Raw genomic sequence first — 20,737 nt, 5'->3', positions numbered from 1 at the left:
ATGTCCCAGGTACCATAAAGTGTCATGGGTTGGCAAGGACTTTATTTGGGGTCTGGGATAACCCATCTTCCCATCAGCTCAAATCCTAGGGGAACGGGATGAGGTTACAAAATGGTGATTGATGCCATGATGGATGAGGACATCAGTAAGACTGCCCTGCAAATAGCTGTGTGGGCTCCAGTCTAAGATGTTGTAATAGCCTAGTTGGAGGCTATGGGTTTGTTCCCCATGACAGACCTCCCAGCTAAAGTGGAATTCATTACTTTCCCAGCTTTGCTCTTTAGCACAGGAAGGAATGTTTGGGAAAGCGGCATTAATTGCATTACCCAATTTGAGGCTACCTGCAGCTAAGACTGCTAAGGCATTTCTTTTGCCATGATGTAGCCACAATTGGGTTTGGGCAGGTACACATTAAGGGTTAGAACCTTTATAACTTACACACAGTGGAAGGATAGTGGAGTGATATGTAGTGTTATCTGGCACCTTAGTCCAATGTATGCCATTTTTGAGAGACCCCACTGGGTGTAAATCTAACCCTCCTAGCCAAGCAATCACATTATTAAAGGCTGGGAAGGGAGTGTCTGCCCAGGTGACAGGGCAAAAGAAAGGTAGATCTAAGATATGAGCCCAGTAGAGTTTAGCAGGTACAGGTTGCAGACAAAGTGACAGCATAAAAAAGGAACCATACCCTATGTGAGCTGCAATGTACAACAGAAAGCATAGCAAGAAGCAAATTATCTGGAGTGAATGGTGTCTGTGTCTGGAGCAGGATTCGTTCAGCCTCCTGAGTTGTCCTCTTCAGCATCCCTCAGGTAACGCCTGGGGCTTGTGTTGTCTGAGGAAGCCACATCATCCAGGGCTGCGGGTCCTGTAGGGTTAGTTCCTTCATTTCTGGTACCAGGTTGGGTCCTAGCCACGGCATGGTATGGTTTGATGTGTCATGTTGGAATCCGAGGAGGACCTGAGGGCGTGTGGACATAAGCATACCCTCTTCCCCATGTTAATAATTCACTTGGACCACACTATACATTACTGTTCACATCTTTCCATAAAACTAAAGGTTTTATGACTAGAGAGGTTTTAGCAAAGTGCTTTTCTACAGCTTGTGCCGATAGTGTGGCAAGGTATTTACCCATACTCCCCCTTTTTTGTTTCTTGAATATATTTTTAAGTGTGGAGTCGGCATGTTCTACTGTGGTTTGTCCTTGGGGGTTATATGGGATGCCTGTGGAATGTTAGATAGTCTACGTGTGACAAAATTGTTGAAATTGTGAGCTGGCATAAGCTGGACCATTATCAGTTTTAATTTTTGTGGGCCGTCCCATAAATGCAAAAGTTAATGACATATCCAGTGGATTTTCCAGGAAGAACATGTGCATTAATTAGATGAGTGTTAGTATCAACAGATACATGTACATATTTTAGTTTTCCAAATTCAGGGATATGTGTAATGTCTGTTTGCCATAACTGATTAGGTTCTAGTCCTCTAGGGTTAACACCTGTTGAAGGAGGGGATGTGCCTATGAGCTGGCAATCTGGGAATTGTAGGATAATTTGTTTAGCCAGTCTCTGGGTAAATTGAAATTGCTTAGATAAGTTTCTCCAATTTTGGTGGAAAAACTGATGCGATTGGGTGGCTTGGTCAAGCAGTGATGTCATAACCTCAAGGTCTGCTTGATCATGGCCATAAGCCAATGGGCTAGGCAGTGAGTTGTGGGCTCGAATGTATGTAACAAAAATAGGATGTGTACGTTGATCTAGCAATTGCTGAAGTCAGAGAAAAAAAGGACATAGGGCGGGCTCCAGAGTGGACTTAATTAGGGCTGTCTGAAGGTTCTGCAATAAATAGAGTAAGCAGAATCGCTAACTATATTGACGGGCTGAGTGGAAAAAGTTTCCAAGGCCAATATCAGAGCCCCAGTCTCAGCTCTCTGAGTGCTAGTAAACCGAGATTGAGTGATTGAATTATGTGGTCTCCACCAGACTGGCGCTTTTCCACGTTTATGCAAACCATCAGTAAACAGTATTAAAGCACTAGGTATGGGGGAGTGAACTACTTTTGTAGGTAAAACATTTACTAGACTTTTGGGGAATGACGAAAAATGGGTGAATCCCAAGGGCTATTAGTAGAATATCATCCATAAAATGAATAACTTTGCAATCGGGAAATTTTTCTTTCTACTGGGGAGCAGTTTGCTTTTAATTGCTCCTTAATTAACTCGTGGGCCTTTTGTAATTTCTCTCCCTTTAGAGGTTACTGTTTTACTTAAATTGGATTTGGAGAAAGTCATGTTAGGGGTAAGAGAGAGATAACAGTGGCCATTATTAGAAAGAGGTTTTTTTAATTTTTAAATTTTACTTAAATCTTAGCATAGAATTATAATCTGGGATGTCGCTTGTATACAAGGAGCACATGAAATTTTGCCGTGGTCTGCCTGCGGAGCTGGAGAGCTAGGCATGCGGGCCCCAAGGTGGTGGCTGCCTTGCGCTTGCCTAGGCGCCGCTGTTGCCTGTGTGGCTTTTCTTTTCTGTTTTCTGTGCCGCTCCCTCCCGCTGCTGCAGGGCGGCTGCTGCCTGCTGGGTGGACCTTTCCATATGTGCCACCTGCCCCTCCCCAGCAGGCTACCTGCTGCAGGGCCTGGCTTCCTGTAGCCGCAGCTGCCCAGGCTGAGTTCCTGGGAGCATTCACTGGCTCCGGATTTGTGAGCTTCCCCACTGCCGAACCGTTCTTTCTACCTACTGCTTGCTTGGCGGCACAACTTTGGCCTCTAATGCTTTTTAAAATCTTTTTATAAGCGTTAAAAGAAATGGGTTTATGATTGCCTTGTTGATCTTGCATTACTCTGCAGGCGAAGGGCTCCCTTTTAATGCCGCTTGCTTAAGCCAGGGTTCCACACCTGGAGCATATCCCGCCTTTTTTCCCATCTATTGGAGGAGGGGAGCTCAGGCGAAACCTCCGTTCCCGTTTGTTATTTTGGCCTGATGATACTGGGGCTGAGGGAAGAGGAAGTGGTAAGGCAGGTTATGGTTCCTCCTCCTTCCGCTTTTTAGGCTCTTCTGGTTGTAACTAACCAGAGCCGCTCTAACTAAAGCCCATAGCGTTAGGGCTGTTACTGGGACCCATTGCCCTTGTGCATAATGTTGTTTAGGATTTCTCCCTACTTACTCCCAGAGCTCTACATCTAGCCTGCCTTCTTTTAAAAACCATTGATTATGGGTTACAACCATTTACATTAAGTCCCTTAATTGAGCCTGTGAAACTGAGGCTCCGCTAGCCTTAAGCAGCTGTTTCAATACTTTTATATACTGTTTCTGTTGAGCTGATAACTGTTGTCCCATGATGAAAGCTAGCCTGAACAATGCCCACCCGCGCTGACCTTGGAAATCCCAAGTGGACACTAATGACTTACTGACTCACTGACCGTGTAGTTCTTTTTCACCTTCGTTTTTGGGAGGTCCGTTGCACTGCCTTTGCAGTGTTCCTCACAGGGGGTACCAGCTGCAGGGGTCCATCCTGCAGACCCTGACCCAACGACAGATGAATAATGTACACTGAGACAGATATTCTGCCTGTCACCTCAGCTAAGGATCCAGGCCCCTCACAGATACCAAGGAAGGTGCTGTAAAGAGTAGCAGCTGCAGCCTCGACTAGCTGGCCCTGTGGGCATTTATTTAGCACAGATTTAATTGACAAAGGCTTTTGAGTCAGCAAACCTGTGGGTAATTTTGTTGCCGGACCCCCGCCCCAGTAGAGAGTGATTATGCACCCGCAGTTGATCAGAAGTTGACCTTAAGACCACATGAGTAAACAAGCTATTTAGATAAACTACTCTACCTTCCTTTGTACCCACTTTAAGCTATTTACTCAAGGTAAGAATTAGGCTGCTTTCAGCCATAACCCTATCTTGTGACTTTTACAAAACCTTCCAGCCTTCCAAGAAGATTTGTGTCTATGTCCTATAACTTCATCTTAAAATGTTTCCCGCCAGCCTGACTGAACTCACACAGATACCCACATTTCAGATTAGATGAGGTCCTCCCATTGTTGGTTCTCTCGTGTGCTTCATTTATGAGCTTTCCTAGCTCCCTTTACTTTTCATGATAGCCTTAGAACAACTAGAGTGAAGGAGTGATTTTCCCCCTTTCTATACCATAAGCTCAGATGGTAGCTAGAGTTTACCCCAGAGGAACAAAATATAAGAGGGAAAAGGTCAGTTCATACTATGTGCATCAATTCTTATTCCAGATTACCTTTTCCTCTGACATGATGGGGTAGTTACCTGCACTCGGGGTTCAGAAACCTGTATTTATGGTGAAAGGGCAGGAAACTTGGAGGAAAAGCAAAATAATTAAATCACTAGTTTTACAATCGTTTCTCACCCCAGCCCTAAGCTGCATTCTGACCCAGCAACAGATACCTCCACCACCTTGTATACACTCTGGAAGACAGGCTTCCTATCTACAAGCTCTCTGTTTTGTTTTTGTTGTTATCATTGTAGTTCTTAGTTTAACTCACTATATTGCCTCAGTAGTTTATTCAAGTATTATTTGAGCTAGTAGCCTGTGTCTTTTTGCCAACTTGGCACAAGTGGCTATGAATGGAGCCCTTGCTCAATCATTGCAACCTCAGATCCATATTCTCTTGGCCACTTCAATGTCCACTTAAATGAACATCTCCAGACAACAATGCCTTTCTCACTTACATTGATTGAATGGGATTATGCAGGAATTTCTAAATCTTACCTGCCAAAATCTTAATCACAAACCTTGCTAAAGCTGTACAGATTATTCTGTTGTACATGAACATCTCTAGAGCACAGGAATCCCGGGAGAATATTATGCCTTTATGGCCTCAAATACCTAAACACATCATGCAGCCATTTATTCTTGGGTGTCCAACTACCACCTGTAAAAAAAGAGTATCCAACTACTTACTTATTACCCACTAGGTGAGCAGGAAAGGCTCGTTCCACTCATCATGGGTTTGCCAGAAGATTTTGTCTGATATAGGTTGTATATGGATTGGGATTTAAAACAAGAAGCAGCCTATTCTTATCGTTAATTTCTTATGTTATGTTAACCTAAAGCCAAAAACACAAATTGACATGAATCAGGACCAGGATGGTAAAGAAAAGCATTACTCTGAGAACATTTTTTTAATAATTTAAAATACTAGTCAACCAGAGTATATATGTTCTCATCCAAATTCCACCATTGTGATGGACTGTTTGATTTGGCTATTTTGGAGAAGATAATAACTCAAGATGTTTTTGTCAATAAGTGGTAGAAATGAATAAAGAAGTTTCTTTAATAAAATACTTTCTATACCAGTTGGATCTAGGGTTTCCATGAGAAAGGTAAACAGGGAGTACAAGACACAAGTGATCAGAGTAGACATCCAAATCCCTGCAGAATGAGTATAATACCAAACATAAATGATATTCTACTTTCTGAGTATTTACAGGGTACTGGTTTTAAAACCTGCATTCTATATGTATATGTATATTATCACATCCCTTTTTCATAACACAGTCATGAGAATGCTACTCTTAGCCTTATACATGAGAGAAAACTGAAATACACAGGATTTAAAAATATTCCCCAAGTTTACAAAGATAGTGAGTGTGCTAAATGTAAATTATATGTACTTTATGTATCTTTTCTTATTTGTTCTTCGTTACACTACCTTTATGATGTCATTATTAGTCACATTTCATATTTCTAAATACTGAGGAAATGAGAGGTTAAATCATTTAAGATACTGCTTTTGAGGGCCAAGATGACTAACTAGAAACAGCTAGTGTGCACCACTCTTGTAGAGAGAAGAAAGTAGCAAGTAAATGCTAGATCTTCAACTGGAACATCCAGGTGGACCATTGAGAACCACCAAGAAAATAGCTTTACCCATGGAGAACAGAGAAGAGTAAGACAAGACAATTGCTCACCTGGGAATGGCATGAAGCCAGAGGAGGCTTCTCGACTGCAGAGAGATGGTGAGTGAGTGAGAGTCTCTGTGGACCCATACCTCTGCCACCCTGGGCTCAGGAGATATTCCTATGAGACCACCCCACTGGAGCCTTCAGACTGAGGGGGGAGCTAAGTGGAGCCTGGGCAGAGCCGCCACTCAGGCATACACAGAACCCTTGGAGCCTTGGATCCAAGTATCCTGGAATTAGCGGCTGCAGCTCTGGCAATAGGGGAGGTCAGGCTGCGCCACAGGCCTTCAGGAAAGGAGCCAATTCCAGGGGGCTAAGCAACACTGGACTGCAAGTCTTGCCTCCACTGCACCTCACAGGATAAAGCCCACTAGCCTAGTACTCCAGGCACCCCCCTGCCTGGGCTCCTGGGCTGGTAGCAGATCTGCACTTCTTTGGCATGGAGCTCCCAGAGGGAGAGGCAGCCCACCACTTTTGCTGTTTCACAGCCATTGTCATGGCTGCCTTCAGGCCCTGGAGAGTGTGTGGTGATTAGGGACTGGCCAGATCCCCAGCACAGCACAGATGCCTCATGAAAAAGTGGCCAGACTGTTTTATACGTGGATTCTGGATGCCAGTTCTCCTCACTGGGCAGGACCTCCTGACTTCAGACTCCAGCTACTCTCTGCCTGGGCTATGGTGACTATAGCATCTCTATAATTCCCTGGGATGGAACTCCTAGCGGGAAAGTTAGGCTGACATTTTTCCTGTCTTGCAGCCCTCACACCAATTGCCTTCAGGTTCTGAAGGAAGGGCAGTGATTGGTGATGGGTGGATCCCCAGCACACTGGAGCCACCCCACGGAGAAGTGGTTGGAGTGTTGTAAACATGGGTCCCTGTTCACATTTCTCCTCACTGGGTGGGGCCTTCAGGCCTAGGGCTCGAACACAACTACCCTGCCCACTCCTGAACACTTCAGTGGAAAGCAGCTTTGCATTTGTCTCAGGAGAAAATCTCAGAGACGACCCACAACTCCTCCACCATTGCAGCTGCAGTGGCACTGCCCTAACTGTGCTTGGGCCATGAAAGAAACAAAGGATCTGGTCACTACGCTGGCACCTCCAGCACACAACAGCGAGTACTGGAGAGGAGTCCAGTCTCTCTTCCCTATGAGCTCCCAGCCCCAATCTTCACCAGACAGGGCTCCTGGCTTTGAACTGCAGAACAGCTGCCCCACCCATGGCTAAGCATAATGTCTGCTAGTGACTCTGTGTTTCCCTGGGGGGTCCCAGAGGCAACTGACAGCCCCACTGCAATGGCCAAAGCAGTGGTTCTGCCCTGATCCCCTTAGTCCAAGGAAGAAACAAAGACCCCGAGAGTTTCACCTGTGCTTCTAGCATACCACAGTCACCATACAGGCAGTGAGGCACAGTCTCTTCTCCCTATGAATCCTCAGTGCCCCACTCTTCAATGAGCTGAGCCCCTAGTTGTGGCTAGCAATGTAACTGCCCATTTCCTCGCTGAACATTCCCTGTAGCAGTGGCTCTGCATTTCTCTGAGGTGCAGCTCCCAGAGGCAACCAAAAGCCCCTCTGCCACTGCTGCTGCAGTGGTACTGCCCTGCAGCCTTCAGACTGAGGAGGAGCTGCAGTTGCCCTTAGGAGAAGAACTCAGTCTATCTCTCTTGTGATCCACCCGTAGCCCTGCTCTTCACCAAACAAGGACCCTCTGGCTTGGACCCCCAGCACAGCTGCCCCATCTTAGGCCAGTTGCACTGGCTGATAGCAGCTCCTCGTTTCCCTGGGGTAACCACCAAAAGGCAAGTGAAAGGCCCTCTGCCATACCATTGCTAAGGTTTCTTCTGCTGCAGCCTCCAAGCTGGGGAGGGAACATAAAGTCTGAGCTCACCCCAGAGCTGCAGTGTGCCAAACCAAGATCTGCAGCCAGTACTCAAGTGGGAAAGGAACCCACACTTTCAGAGTACTGAGAGGGGAGCATGCCTTGCATATGGCAGAGCAAGAGTCTACCTACTGACCGGTACACTTAAACGCCACCTACTGGATCACAGCCCAAAACTTCAACGCCAAAAACATTTTGCTAATATAGACCGCTGTGTAACCATGGACAAGAATTTAGCTAGAAATTAAAATCCTGCACAAAGCCTCAGCTCTCTAAAAACATCCAGGAAAGAAGGTTTCTAACTACTCAAAAACGAAACAGTGCAAGAACTCTGGCAATTCAGAAAGCCAGAGTGTCTTGTTTCCTCCAAATGATTGCACTAGTTCCCCAGCAAGGGTTCTTAGCCAGGCTAAAATGGCTGAAATGACAGAAATAGAATTCAGAATATGGGTAGGAATTAAGATAATTGACATTCAAGAGAAAGTTAAAACTCAGCCCAAGAAATCTAAGAGTTTCAATAAAATGATACAGGAGCTGATAGAAAAAAATGGCCATCAAAAAAAGAACTAAATTGATCTGATAAAGCTGAAAAATACACTACAAGAATTTCATAATGCAATTGCATGTATTAACAGCAGAATGAAATAATCTGAGGAAAAAACCTCAGAGTTCAAAGACTGGCTTTCTGAAATAACTCAATCAGAAATAAAATAAAGAAAAAAGGAACTAAAAAGAATGAAAAAAAAACACTGAGAAATATGGGATTATGTGAAGAGACAAAGTCTAGAACTCATTGGTGTCCCTGAAAGAGACAAGGAGAAAGCAAACACCTTTAAAACACATTTCAGGATATCATCCATGAAAACTTCCCCAACCTTGTTAGAGAGGCAAACTTTCAAATTCAGGGTACATAGAGAACTCCTGTGAGATACTACACAAAAAGACCATCCCCAAGACACATAATCATAAGCTTCTCCAAGGTTGAAATGAATTTTAAAATGTTAAAGATAGCTAGAAAGAAAGGGCAGGTCATCTACAAAAGGAACCCTATCAGGCTAACAGCAAAACTTTCAACAGGAGCCTGAGAAGCCAGAAGAGCTTGGGGCCTATATTCAGCATTCTTTAAAAAAAAATTTCAATCAAGAATTTCATATACAACCAAACAAAGCTTCATAAATGAAAAAAGAAATGAGGTCCCTTTTAGACAAACAAATGCTGAGGGAATTTGTTACCACCAGACCTGCCTTATAAGAGATACTGAAAAGAGCACTAATTATGGAAAGGAAAGAACATTACCAGACACAATTAAGTACACAGAATAGTAAAGCAACCACACAAACAAGTCTGCATAATAATCAGCTAACAACACAATGACAGTATCAAATCTGCAGATGTCAATATTAACCTTTAATGTAAACAGACTACACACTCCACTTAAAAGGCACAGAGTGGCAAGCTGGATAAAGAAGCAAGACCCAATGATATACGGTCTTCAAGAGCCCTATCTCACATACAATGACACCCATTAGCTCAAAATAAAGAGACAAAGAAAAATCTACCAAACAAACAGAAAGCAGAAACAAAAAACAGAGGGTGCCATCCTAATTTCAGACAAAACAGACTTTAAACCAACAAAGAGTTAAAAAGACAAAGAAGGGCATTTCATAATGGTAAAGGCTTTGATTTAACAAGAAGACCTAAATATCTTGAATATATACACACACAACACAGGAGCACCTACACTCATAAAACAAGTTCTCAGAGACCCACAAAGAGACTTAGATTCACATACAATAATAGTGGGAGACTTCAACACCACACTGGCAGTGTTAGATTGATCACTGAGGCAAAAGAAATAGCAAAGATATTCAGGACCTGCACTCAATACTTGACCAAATGGACCTAATGGACATTTACAGAACTCTCCACCTAAAACAACGGAACACACATTCTTCTTATTGCCACATAGCACACACTCTAAAATTGACCACACAATCAGACATAAAACAATCCTCAGCAAATTCAAGAAAACAGAATCATACTAGCCACCTTCTCAGAACATAGTACAATAAAAGTATAAATCTATAGTAAGAAAATGGCTCCAACCATACAATTGCATGAAAATTAAACAACCTTCTCCTGAATGACTTTTGGGTGAATAATGAAGGCAGAAATAAAGAAACTCTTTGAAACTAATGAGAACAAAGATAAAATGCATCAGAATCTCTGGGACATTGCTAAGTCAGTCTTAAGAGAGAGGTTTGTAGCACTAAGCGCTCACATCAAAAAATTTAAAAGATCTCACATTAACAACCTGACATCACAACTAGAACTAGAAAAACAAGAACAATCAATTCGCAAGTTAGCAGGACACAAGAAATAACCAATATCAGAGCTAAACTGAAAGAAATTGAGGTGTAAAAAAAAACTTACAAAAGATCAACAAAGCCAGGAGTTCATCTATTGAAAAAATTAATAAGTTAGATTGCTAGATAGACTAAAAATAGAGACAAGATCTAAATAAACACAATTAGAAATGACAAAGGGAAATTACCACTGACCCCACAGAAATACAACAATCCTTCAGAGACTACTATAATCACCTCTATGCACACAAGCTATAAAACCTAGAAGAAGTGGATAAATTCCTAGAAACATATAACCTCTGAAGATTAACCCAGGAGGAAATTGAGTATCTGAATAGACCAATAACAAGTTCTGAAATTTAATCAGTAAGGAAAAGTCTACCAACTAAAAGTAGCCCATGACCAGATGGATTCACAGCCAAATGCTATCAGACGCATAAAGAAGAGTTGGTACCATTCCTACTGAAACTATTCCAAAATTTGGCGAGAAGGGACTCCTCTCCAATTCATTCTATGAGGCTGGCATCATCCTGATACCAAAAGGCAGAGACACAACAAAAAAAGAAAACTTCAGGTGGTTATTCTTGATGAACACAGACGCAAAAATCCTCAACAAAATAAAAGTAAACAAAATCCAGCAGTACATCAAAAAACTAATCCACACAATCAAGTAGGCTTTATCTCTGGAATACAAGATTACATACACAAAGCAATAAATGTGATTCATCACATAAACAGAACTAAAATCAAATGCTACATAATCACCTCAATTGATGCAGAAACAGCTTCCAATAAAATGCAACATCCCTTCCTGTTAAAAACCCTAAATACTCTAGACATTGAATAAACACACTTCAAAATAATAAGAACCATCTCCAGTAAACCCACAGCCAACATCATACTTTATGGACAAAAGCTAGAAGCACTCCCCTTGAAAACTGGAACAAGAAAAGGATGGCCTCTCTCACCATTACTATTCAACAGAGTACTAGAAATCCAGGCCAGAGGAATGAGGCAAGATAAAGAAATAAAAGGCATCCAAGTAGGAAAAGAGAAAGTCAAAATATCACTTTTTGCAGATGACAAAATCCTATACTTAGAAAAACCCATAGTCTCTACAGAAAAGCTCTTTGATCTCATAAACAGCTACAGCAAAGTTTCAGGATACAAAATCAATATACAAAAATCAGTACACATTCCTATAAACCAACAACATCCAAGCTGAGAGTCAAAACAGGAATGCAGTTCCATTCACAATTGCCACAGAAATTGACAAAAATATTTCTTGTATTCATCAAGGTTGGAAATCACCATACAATGTTTTTTTCTAGAGCAGACTATTTGTGGGATGAGAGGGTTTTCTTAGAATGTAGTATGTTTTGTATATTGTCTCTTATGTGATAGGCACTGTGTACATCACTTTGGATCCATTTTTCTCATAATCTTCAAATCAAAATAATGAGGCAATCATTTCATTTTTTAGATGAGGAAACTGAAGCTTGGAGAGGTTAGGCAATCACAGAGAGGCTAACCAAGGAGGTAGTTATTGTAGATAATTCCTATCTACAATAAGAATTACAAAACACTGCTCAAAGAAATGAGGGAACACAAACAAATAGAAAAAGTTCCATGCTCGTGGATAGGAAAGATCAATATTATTAAAAATGGCCATATTTCCCAAAGCAATGTACAGATTCAATGCTATTCCTATCAACCCAACAATGACATTCTTCACAGAATTAGAGAACACTATTTTAAAATTTATATAAAACCAAAAATGAACTTGAATAGTCAAAGCATTCCTAAGCAAAAAGAACAATGCTGGAGGTATCACTTTACCCAACTTCAAACTATACTACAAGGTTACAGTAACCAAAACAGCATAGTACTGGTACAAAAACAGACACATAGACCAATGGAACAGAATAGAGAGCTCAGAAATAAGGCCACCCACCTACAATCACTGGATCTTTGACAAAGCTGACAATAACAAGCAATGGGGTAAGGACTCCTTTTTTAATAAATGGTGCTGGGATAAGTGGCTAGCCATATGCAGAAGATTAAAACTAGACCCCTTCCTTACACCATATAGAAAAGTCAACTCAAGATGAATTGAAGACTTCAGTGTAAAACCTAAAACTATAAAATCCCTGGAAGATGACCTAGAAAATACCATTCTTGATACAGGACCTGGCAAAGACTTCATTTTGAAGACACCATAAACAATTAAAACATACAGGAAAAAATGACAAATAGGACTTCATTAAACTAATGAGCTTCTGCACAGCAAAAGAAACTACCAACAAAGTAATCAAACAATCTACAGAATGAGAAAAAAAAAATTGCAAACTCTGCACCCAACAAAGATCTGTTATCCGGAACCTATAAGGAATGTAAACCAATTTACAAGAAAAAAAATGAGCCACCCCATTAAAAAGTGGGTAAAGGACGTGAACAAACATTTCTCAATAGAAAACATACACATGGCCAACAAACATATGAAAAAATACTCAACGTCACTAATTATTAGAGAAATGCAAATCAAAACCACAATGAGATAACATCTCACACCACAGTGACTGTTATCGAAAAGTCAAAAAATAACAGATGCTGGTGAGCTTGCACAGAAAAGGGAACACTTATATACTACCAGTGGGAGTGTTAATTAGTTCAGCCATTGTGGAAAGCAGTGTGACATTTCCTCAAAGAACTTAAAACGGAACTCCCATTTGACCCAGCAATTCTAGTACTGGGCATATGCCCAAAGAAATATAAATTATTCTACCACAAAGACACATGCATGCATACGTTCATCGCACCACTATTCACAATAGCAAAGACATGAAATCACCCTAAATGTCCACCGACGTTAGACTGGATAAAGAAAGTGTGGCACATGTACACCATGGAATACTACACAGTTACAAAAAACAAACAGATCATGTCCTTTGCACCAACATGAATGGAGCTGGATGCCATTATCCTAAGCAACTTAATTCAAGAATAGAAAATCCAATGCCACATGTTGTTACTTATAAACAGAGCTAAACAATGAGAACACATGGACCCAAAGAGGAGAACAACAGACACTGGGGCCTACTTGAAAGACGATGGGAAGAGGGAGAGGATTAAGAAACAAGTCTTAGTGGGTATCAGGCTTAATACCTGGGTGACGAAATAATCTGTCCACCAAACCCCTGTGACATGCAGTTTACCTATATAACAATCCTGCACATATACCTCTGAACCTTACAGTCAATATTCAAATCCAGGCTTAATGAACTCTAAAACTTAAGTATTTCATGGTCATATATTGCTTCCAGAGTCAGAATGTAGATGTCAAAATTTCTGAAATATTTTTCTATATATTTAAAGTTAGACACTGTTATGGCTTGAGTTTGTTTCCATAATTCAGGTTCTGCAAGGCTTCTCTTAAGAAATTAGGTAACTGTGACTCACTATCTCATTCTTTGTCTTTCACTGCCATGTTAAGGCCTATGGATCAGATGCCTATATCTTCAGTGAATGGGCAGGCAACTTGAAGCTAAGGTAAAAGGAAAACTGAGTCACTATCCTCCAATCTAGTATATTACCCATTACCAAACGGCACTCGGACCAACCTTCTTTCTGCATCCCTAATACATGCGTACCAGTTGAAGACAGGACTCCTATGTAAAGAGTTCTCATTTTTTCATTTTGTTTTGTTGCTGCTTTTGTTCTTATTGACTGGTCTGTTCCAATAATTCATATTTCTCTGTACACTTTCTAAAATTACTATTTGTGGATGGTGATATCAATCTAGCCTCTTTGCCATCTTACTTCAGGTGGTTAGATGAATCCCATTCCTAGTCATTATCAGCTCTGATCCATTTATTCTCTGCTACAACTTTTAAAGACAATCCATTTTCGGATGCATAATGGCTTAGACATAATGGAATGACAGTTTCTTTCTTTTTTTATTTTTTTAATTTTTTTAATTTTTTTATTTATTATACTTTAAGTTCTAGGGTACATGTGCATAACGTGCAGGTTTGTTACATATGTATACTTATGCCATGTTGGTGTGCTGCACCCATCAACTCGTCAGCACCCATCAATTCATCATTTATATCATGTATAACTCCCCAGTGCAATTCCTCCCTCCTCCCCCCTCCCCATGATAGGCCCCAGTGTGTGATGTTCCCCTTCCCGAGTCCAAGTGATCTCATTGTTCAGTTCCCACCTATGAGTGAGAACATGCGGTGTTTGGTTTTCTCTTCTTGTGATAGTTTGCTAAGAATGATGGTTTCCAGCTGCATCCATGTCCCTACAAAGGACGCAAACTCATCCTTTTTGATGGCTGCATAGTATTCCATGGTGTATATGTGCCACATTTTCTTAATCCAGTCTGTCACTGATGGACATTGGGTTGATTCCAAGGCTTTGCTATTGTGAATAGTGCCGCAATAAACATACGTGTGCATGTGTCTTTGTAGTAGAATAATTTATAATCCTTTGGGTATATACCCAGTAGTGGGATGGCTGGGTCATATGGTACATCTAGTTCTAGATCCTTGAGGAAACGCCATACTGTTTTCCATAATGGTTGAACTAGTTTACAATCCCACCAACAGTGTAAAAGTGTTCCTATTTCTCCACATCCTCTCCAACACCTGTTGTTTCCTAACTTCTTAATGATTGCCATTCTAACTGGTGTGAGATGGTATCTCATTGTGGTTTTGATTTGCATTTCTCTGATGGCGAGTGATGATGAGCATTGTTTCATGTGTCTGTTGGCTGTATCTTGTCTAAATACATAATACAGCCATTTCTACATTCACAGGAATTATTCTGCTATACATAAAATCCCTTAGATACAATAATTTTAGAAAGAGGCACGTATCTCCATGGCCACCTACACCTAAATGCACCATGGACCTTTTCTGCTTTGGTGACCCATTCAAAGGTTGTCTCACCATTCAATCTATGATTCACCAGCTGAGCAGGAAAGACTTGCCATTTTATTCATTTTGTGTATGATATAGGTTCATTATGCTTTGGGATCTAAACTCCGAAGAAGACAGAAGCATGACCATCTGTCATGACTCATCTAAAGCACAGATCGCAGAATGGCATGAGTCATGATCAGGGATGGTAGTAGGGAGAAATTACTATGAGGAAAATAATCAGCAACTATTTAAATTAATATCCAACCAAAGCTAAGATCTTAGGCATCCAAATTCTGCTACTGTAATGAAAATGTTTTTATTTATATTTTATTACGTATATTTAATTTTTAATGATTTAGGGGGTACAAGTGCAGCTGTGTTATATGACTAACTAGCACAGTGATGAAGTTGGGACTTTTAGTGTATCCATCACCTGGATAGTGTATGTTGTAACCATTAGATAATCTCTCATCCCTCACCCTACTCTCACACTTCCATTTTTCTGAGTCTCCAATGTCTATTATCACACCGCCTCTATGTCCAATATCACTTCTTGGCCTTTCCACTAAGATAACTGTAATATTTGATCTTATCAGTTTTGACTTATTTTGAAGAGATACTTGTTCAATCCACTTTTATCAATGAGATTAGACTACTAACTTTGGTAGAAGGGAATAGAGACTAGCTTATTTAATATTCTTCCCATACCTCCTCAGTGAGATTTTCTACAGCTGGGTCAACATAAAGCATAAAATATCTGTGAATAGAGCAAACACACAAACCCTGCATATACTATAACAATGAAAATAATAATGATATTTCTTCTTATTGAGCATTTATTGGATTCTAAAGTAAAGCTATGTTTATTACAAAATTTATAGCATATATTCTTTATTGTATATCCATGAAGATGCAACATATATCCCATTTCACATATGAGAATCATGAGGTTCAAAGCAGTTAGAAATCTCTCTGAAGTTAATAAAGATAATTAGTGTTAGATGCAAGATTCATATTCAACTTAGTCAACTAAAAAGTTTTTGTAGTTTAGGGAGTATGTTTCTTCCAGTGCAAGAGTAAATATTAAAATATCTGTAATGTATCAGTAAGCATTTCAAATAGTGTTGAATTTTACATTTGGTTTTATAATCCAGACTCTTGAAGCTTCTAAAACAGGATGAGGTACACAAGATGACTAGGGTTTGTTGTCCTCACTAGGAAACCATCATAAGCAAACAGATCTTTCAGCACTTTTCTTCCATCTCCTTAAGGACAAAAGAAAAATGCTATGGAAATCTACAAGTAGAAATAAATGAGAACGATTTGATATTGGAAGTAGAATGTACTTAAGTGCTTCCCTTAGTGACATTAGAGAGAGTCACATGATTTTCCGGACACCCACTATCCTTACATTAACAAGGTATAAAAAAAGACAGATACTGGGAATGCCCTAGTGAAATCTGGAATGGTTCTGATTACTGTTGGGAATCCTGAAGGATTCTGGATACCTGATGCACATCACTGGATAACCAAAACCCTGACTGGAACTGTGCTTTCAGAGAGTGCTGATAGCAAAATGAAGATCAGTATGCCCAAACAACCGACGCTGAGTTTTCTGGGTCCTGAAGTGCAAATTACAGGAATCCTTTGTGTATTTGCTTGATGAAAATGGCTTCCATCCATTTGGCTAACATTGTTCTGAAACTTCTACCCTTATAACCTAGAAGGTTATTTAACAAAAATAACTCCAGCAGAGGTGCTTGACCAAGTTAGCCTAGACGAGTTTTCACCAGAAACAGAGCCAAGGCCCAATCACACACCTATAGAATTTCAGTCAATAAAATGAAGGATGAATGCCATTTGTGAATGTGCAGGTGAAGAGGTTAGGATATCTAAAGTTATGCTGTTTTCCAGAGAAAATACAAGAGGGATGACAATGTAAAAAGAAGAAAAGAAAAAATAAATTTAAAAAAGTAAAACAGATGATGATATAGATATAGATGATATAGATAGATATAGATATAGAGGCAGATATATAATCAGGCTTCATCTCATAGTGAAACCATTAATCAGAAAAGTCAATCTTTTCCTCAGAACACAGATGCCAGAGTCACCCGAACATATGACTCCAATGAGTTAGTATCCTCTCAAAAGTGGATAGTCTGCATAGGTAAGCTTCAGGAGTCAGAGAACCTCCAACTCTGAACCATCCTCAGATGTCGCAGAAAATGTCACCAACCCCACCTGGTAGTTCTTTAACCAAAGTGCCAGCTTCTTGTTGCCATTCTTTGTGCCTCCCTTTTTTATAATTAAAGGGATAATCAGTATCTTGATAGAGCTTTTCAATCAATATCTGATTAAATATAGTTTTTTATTTTACTGTATTTCTCATTCATCTATTAAGTATGTAATCATAGATGCTACTAGATTCTCAGATTTTTATGATTTACAAGGGATACATTAATAAAATCATTCCTGACCTAAAGACATTATTGTGATTTATGGTCCAGATATAGAGAAAGAGTGGAGGAGAGTATACAAAGATGAAGAAATACAAGAGTGTGTTCCTCTCTTACATTTTATTGTTCATTCACAGCTTTCCCCTTTGCTTCAGAATCATAACTCACAGTTTATTTTCAACATTCTTACTCTTTCCTGTATGCGTTGTTTCATATATGGTACTCCCTTTGTCTGGAATCTTTTTCTCCTATTCCTTCCCTGGCCCTTATATATTTCTGGGCCAGCCTAAAACTGTCCTCAAGCAAGACCTCCTGATAACCCCATCCAAAAATAAGACAGATCATCTCTTTGTGTCCTTCACATGTCCATTTATTTCCTTTATAATACTTGTCACCACAGTAATTATAGTATATTTTCAACCCTGTAAGTAATTGAGATTACATATACTACCTGCTCAGGTAAGTAAAAACAAGGGTCCATGAATGAGTTTATGTCTGTGTGTATCAAATCCTATTCCACACTACATTTTATTTATCAGTAAGTTGGACTGTGTAATCACCTGCCTCTGTGCCACAGCACCCTCTATCAGCAGTGAACAAGAAGTCAACTTACAGAAAGAAAAGGGGAGTATTAAGTCATTATTCTCTCATTTAGTTTTTCACCCAGGCCCCAAGATCCACACTGATACAGCCTACAGCCTCAATGACTCCCCCACACCTATGAGTTGAAGACAGACCTATTCTTTACAGGAGTTTGCTATATGTGATTGGATTTTTCTTTATTATTTTGTTATTGTTACCCAAAGTTCATATTTTCCTGAAGAGTGTCTACAGATTTTATCTGGTGGATCAGTAAGCAGGCAGTGTGTTTTTGTCATCTTGGCAGAAGTGGCCTCAAATAGACCCCATGCCTAATCATTGCCAGCTCAGATACATTTTCTCTTGTACTATAATGCTAGTTTCTGTGTATGCTGAAATGTGGGTTAAAACTAAATGTATGCCAGCATCCAGAGAGATTAGCGGAGAGAAGATTCTATAAAAAGGGATTTTAACAGACACACACAGACACACAAACACACGTATTACATCCAACTTATATAGGAAACTATTAAGCAGAAAAAACAGTTCTTTCTGTCATAAAGTGAAAGACTAAAGTACCCAAATATATGACTCCAGAAGGATGAAGCCCGCCCAGGAGCACAGTCACTGCCTGCAAACTTTAGAATCATCTCACCAACTGTGGCCCCTCCTGTTTCTTCTGATACTTTCACCAATCGCCATCCAGCAGTTCCTTAAATAAGGTACCACCTTTCTATTTCCATTCCTGTACCTCTAAAATATAATTGTAGGGGTAATCAGAGTCCTCAGAGGGATTCTCATTTAAACTCTGACTATATATTATTTCATTATTTTACTACATTTCTCATTCATTTATCAATATATAATTGGACATGCCACTGTTTTCTAAGTCTTCCAATACTCACAAAACATGCATTCATGAAATCATTTCTGTCTTCAAGAAGATTACTGTTTTTCACTGGTGCAAATATAGTATGTGGGGAGGTACCCAGACAAGGAGAAATGAATACAACAGTATGTTCGTACCTTCCATTCCAGTTTCCTTTCACAATTTTCCACTATGACTAATGACCATAACTTAGGATTGATATTCAAAATCCCTATTTCTTTACATAGCTAGTGTCTTGACATATGCTGCTTCCTTTGTTTAGAATCCCTTACTCTCATCTCTTCATTAGCCCCAATATATTTATGGGCCAAAATCCCCATTCCTCAGAAAAACACTGCACTGATACCCTCCTCCTGCCATAGAACACATCATGCCAAGGTGTCCTGAATATTTCTCTTTATTTTATTTAGAGCATTTATTAAAATTCTAATAATAGAGTGTTCTTCAACCATACTTGATAATAAGTACAGCTTGTAGATTTCTTGTCCAGGAGAGCATCAGACAAAGGTGAACTAATGAATTTATATCTCAGTGTTCCAATGAAATCCCAGGCTGCTTTTGGCCATGATAGGACCAGTGGAGTCACCTCCACCTAGGGAACGGAAGACTGTGATCTACAGTGAGATGGAAGGTGATGAAAGAGAAAGGCAAGAGGAGAATCATGTCACCACTCTTTTAGTTGAAGACATGTCACCATACAGACTAGTTGAAGACAGATAACCTATATACAGGGGTTCTCAATTTGTGGTAGTTTTTTGTTTATGTTTTTGTTGTTTTTGATAAGCCCAAGAATCATATTTTCCTCAATAAATTATACATAATTTATTTGTGAATCAAAGCTAGCATGTCCTCTTTAGCCATCTTCGCTTAGGTGACTATGGATGGAACTCCTATGTAGTCCTTACCAGCTCAGACCCACTTTTCTGTTACTTCATAGACATATTTGGACATCCCAGGACTACATTCTGGAAAAGAACTTATTTCTCCTACATTTTGGCTTTGAAGGGACCACGCAAAGTTTGCCTACGTTCTACCATTTTAAATATGCATTATGGTCTGTTTCTATAGCCATTAGATTTATTTGACTGCATCTAAACCTCCCTTAGCCCAGGAATCCCAGCTAGGGTCCTATGTCTCCTACACCTAACCACTCATCTAGCCATTTCTTCTTTACTATCTAGCACTTCCACAGGAGGCCTGGAAAATACATCTGATTACTTCCTCTGTGTTTCACTAGTTCTGAAAGAAGTCCTTGCTTTTATATATCATAAGTCACCCCAAAGTGATTGTTTGCATTATTAATTAATTATTAATGATTCATTTGTATAAATTTTTCTATGCTTTTGGATTTAAAGTCCAAAGCAGACCATTCTTATTTTTCATCTTTTGTCATGAGTCTCCTAAATCAAAGAACCCAAAATGGTTAGGAAAACAAATGGAGATATTACTGGCTCAGAATTACTATATGGGAAAAAAAGACGCTATTAGTTTTATCCCGAATCACTACAACTTTATCTGGGGTTTCCACAAGAGGGTCAACATAAGTCATAATTCATTTGTGGATCAGTCTGACACACAAACTTTGCATAGTTTTTGAAATAGCAATGAAAATAAGATTTTTCTAACTGGGCATCTACTGGGTAAAGCTGGAAGTGAAAGTTACGTTTTTATGTATATGATTGCATTTATTCTTCAATACACCT

The 20,737-nt window shown here is 39.9% G+C and overlaps 1 protein-coding gene across 1 annotated transcript in view; it reads left to right on the top strand.

The window, feature by feature from the left end:
- Positions 1-20,737, top strand: part of PYHIN1 (pyrin and HIN domain family member 1) — a 40,177-nt gene that overhangs the window by 18,083 nt on the left and 1,357 nt on the right. Inside the window, exon 9 of the mRNA XM_033196879.1 lies at positions 18,743-18,867. Within this exon, the coding sequence (XP_033052770.1) occupies positions 18,743-18,862 (120 nt within the window). The 3' untranslated portion in view covers positions 18,863-18,867. The remainder of the gene's footprint in view (positions 1-18,742; positions 18,868-20,737) is intronic.

Source organism: Trachypithecus francoisi, unplaced genomic scaffold, assembly GCF_009764315.1.
Source record: "Trachypithecus francoisi isolate TF-2019V2 unplaced genomic scaffold, Tfra_2.0 Lachesis_group5, whole genome shotgun sequence".
Classification (NCBI taxonomy): domain Eukaryota; kingdom Metazoa; phylum Chordata; class Mammalia; order Primates; family Cercopithecidae; genus Trachypithecus; species Trachypithecus francoisi.
The sequence above is the reverse complement of the archived record's forward strand: the minus strand, read 5'-3'. Positions and strand labels throughout refer to the sequence as shown.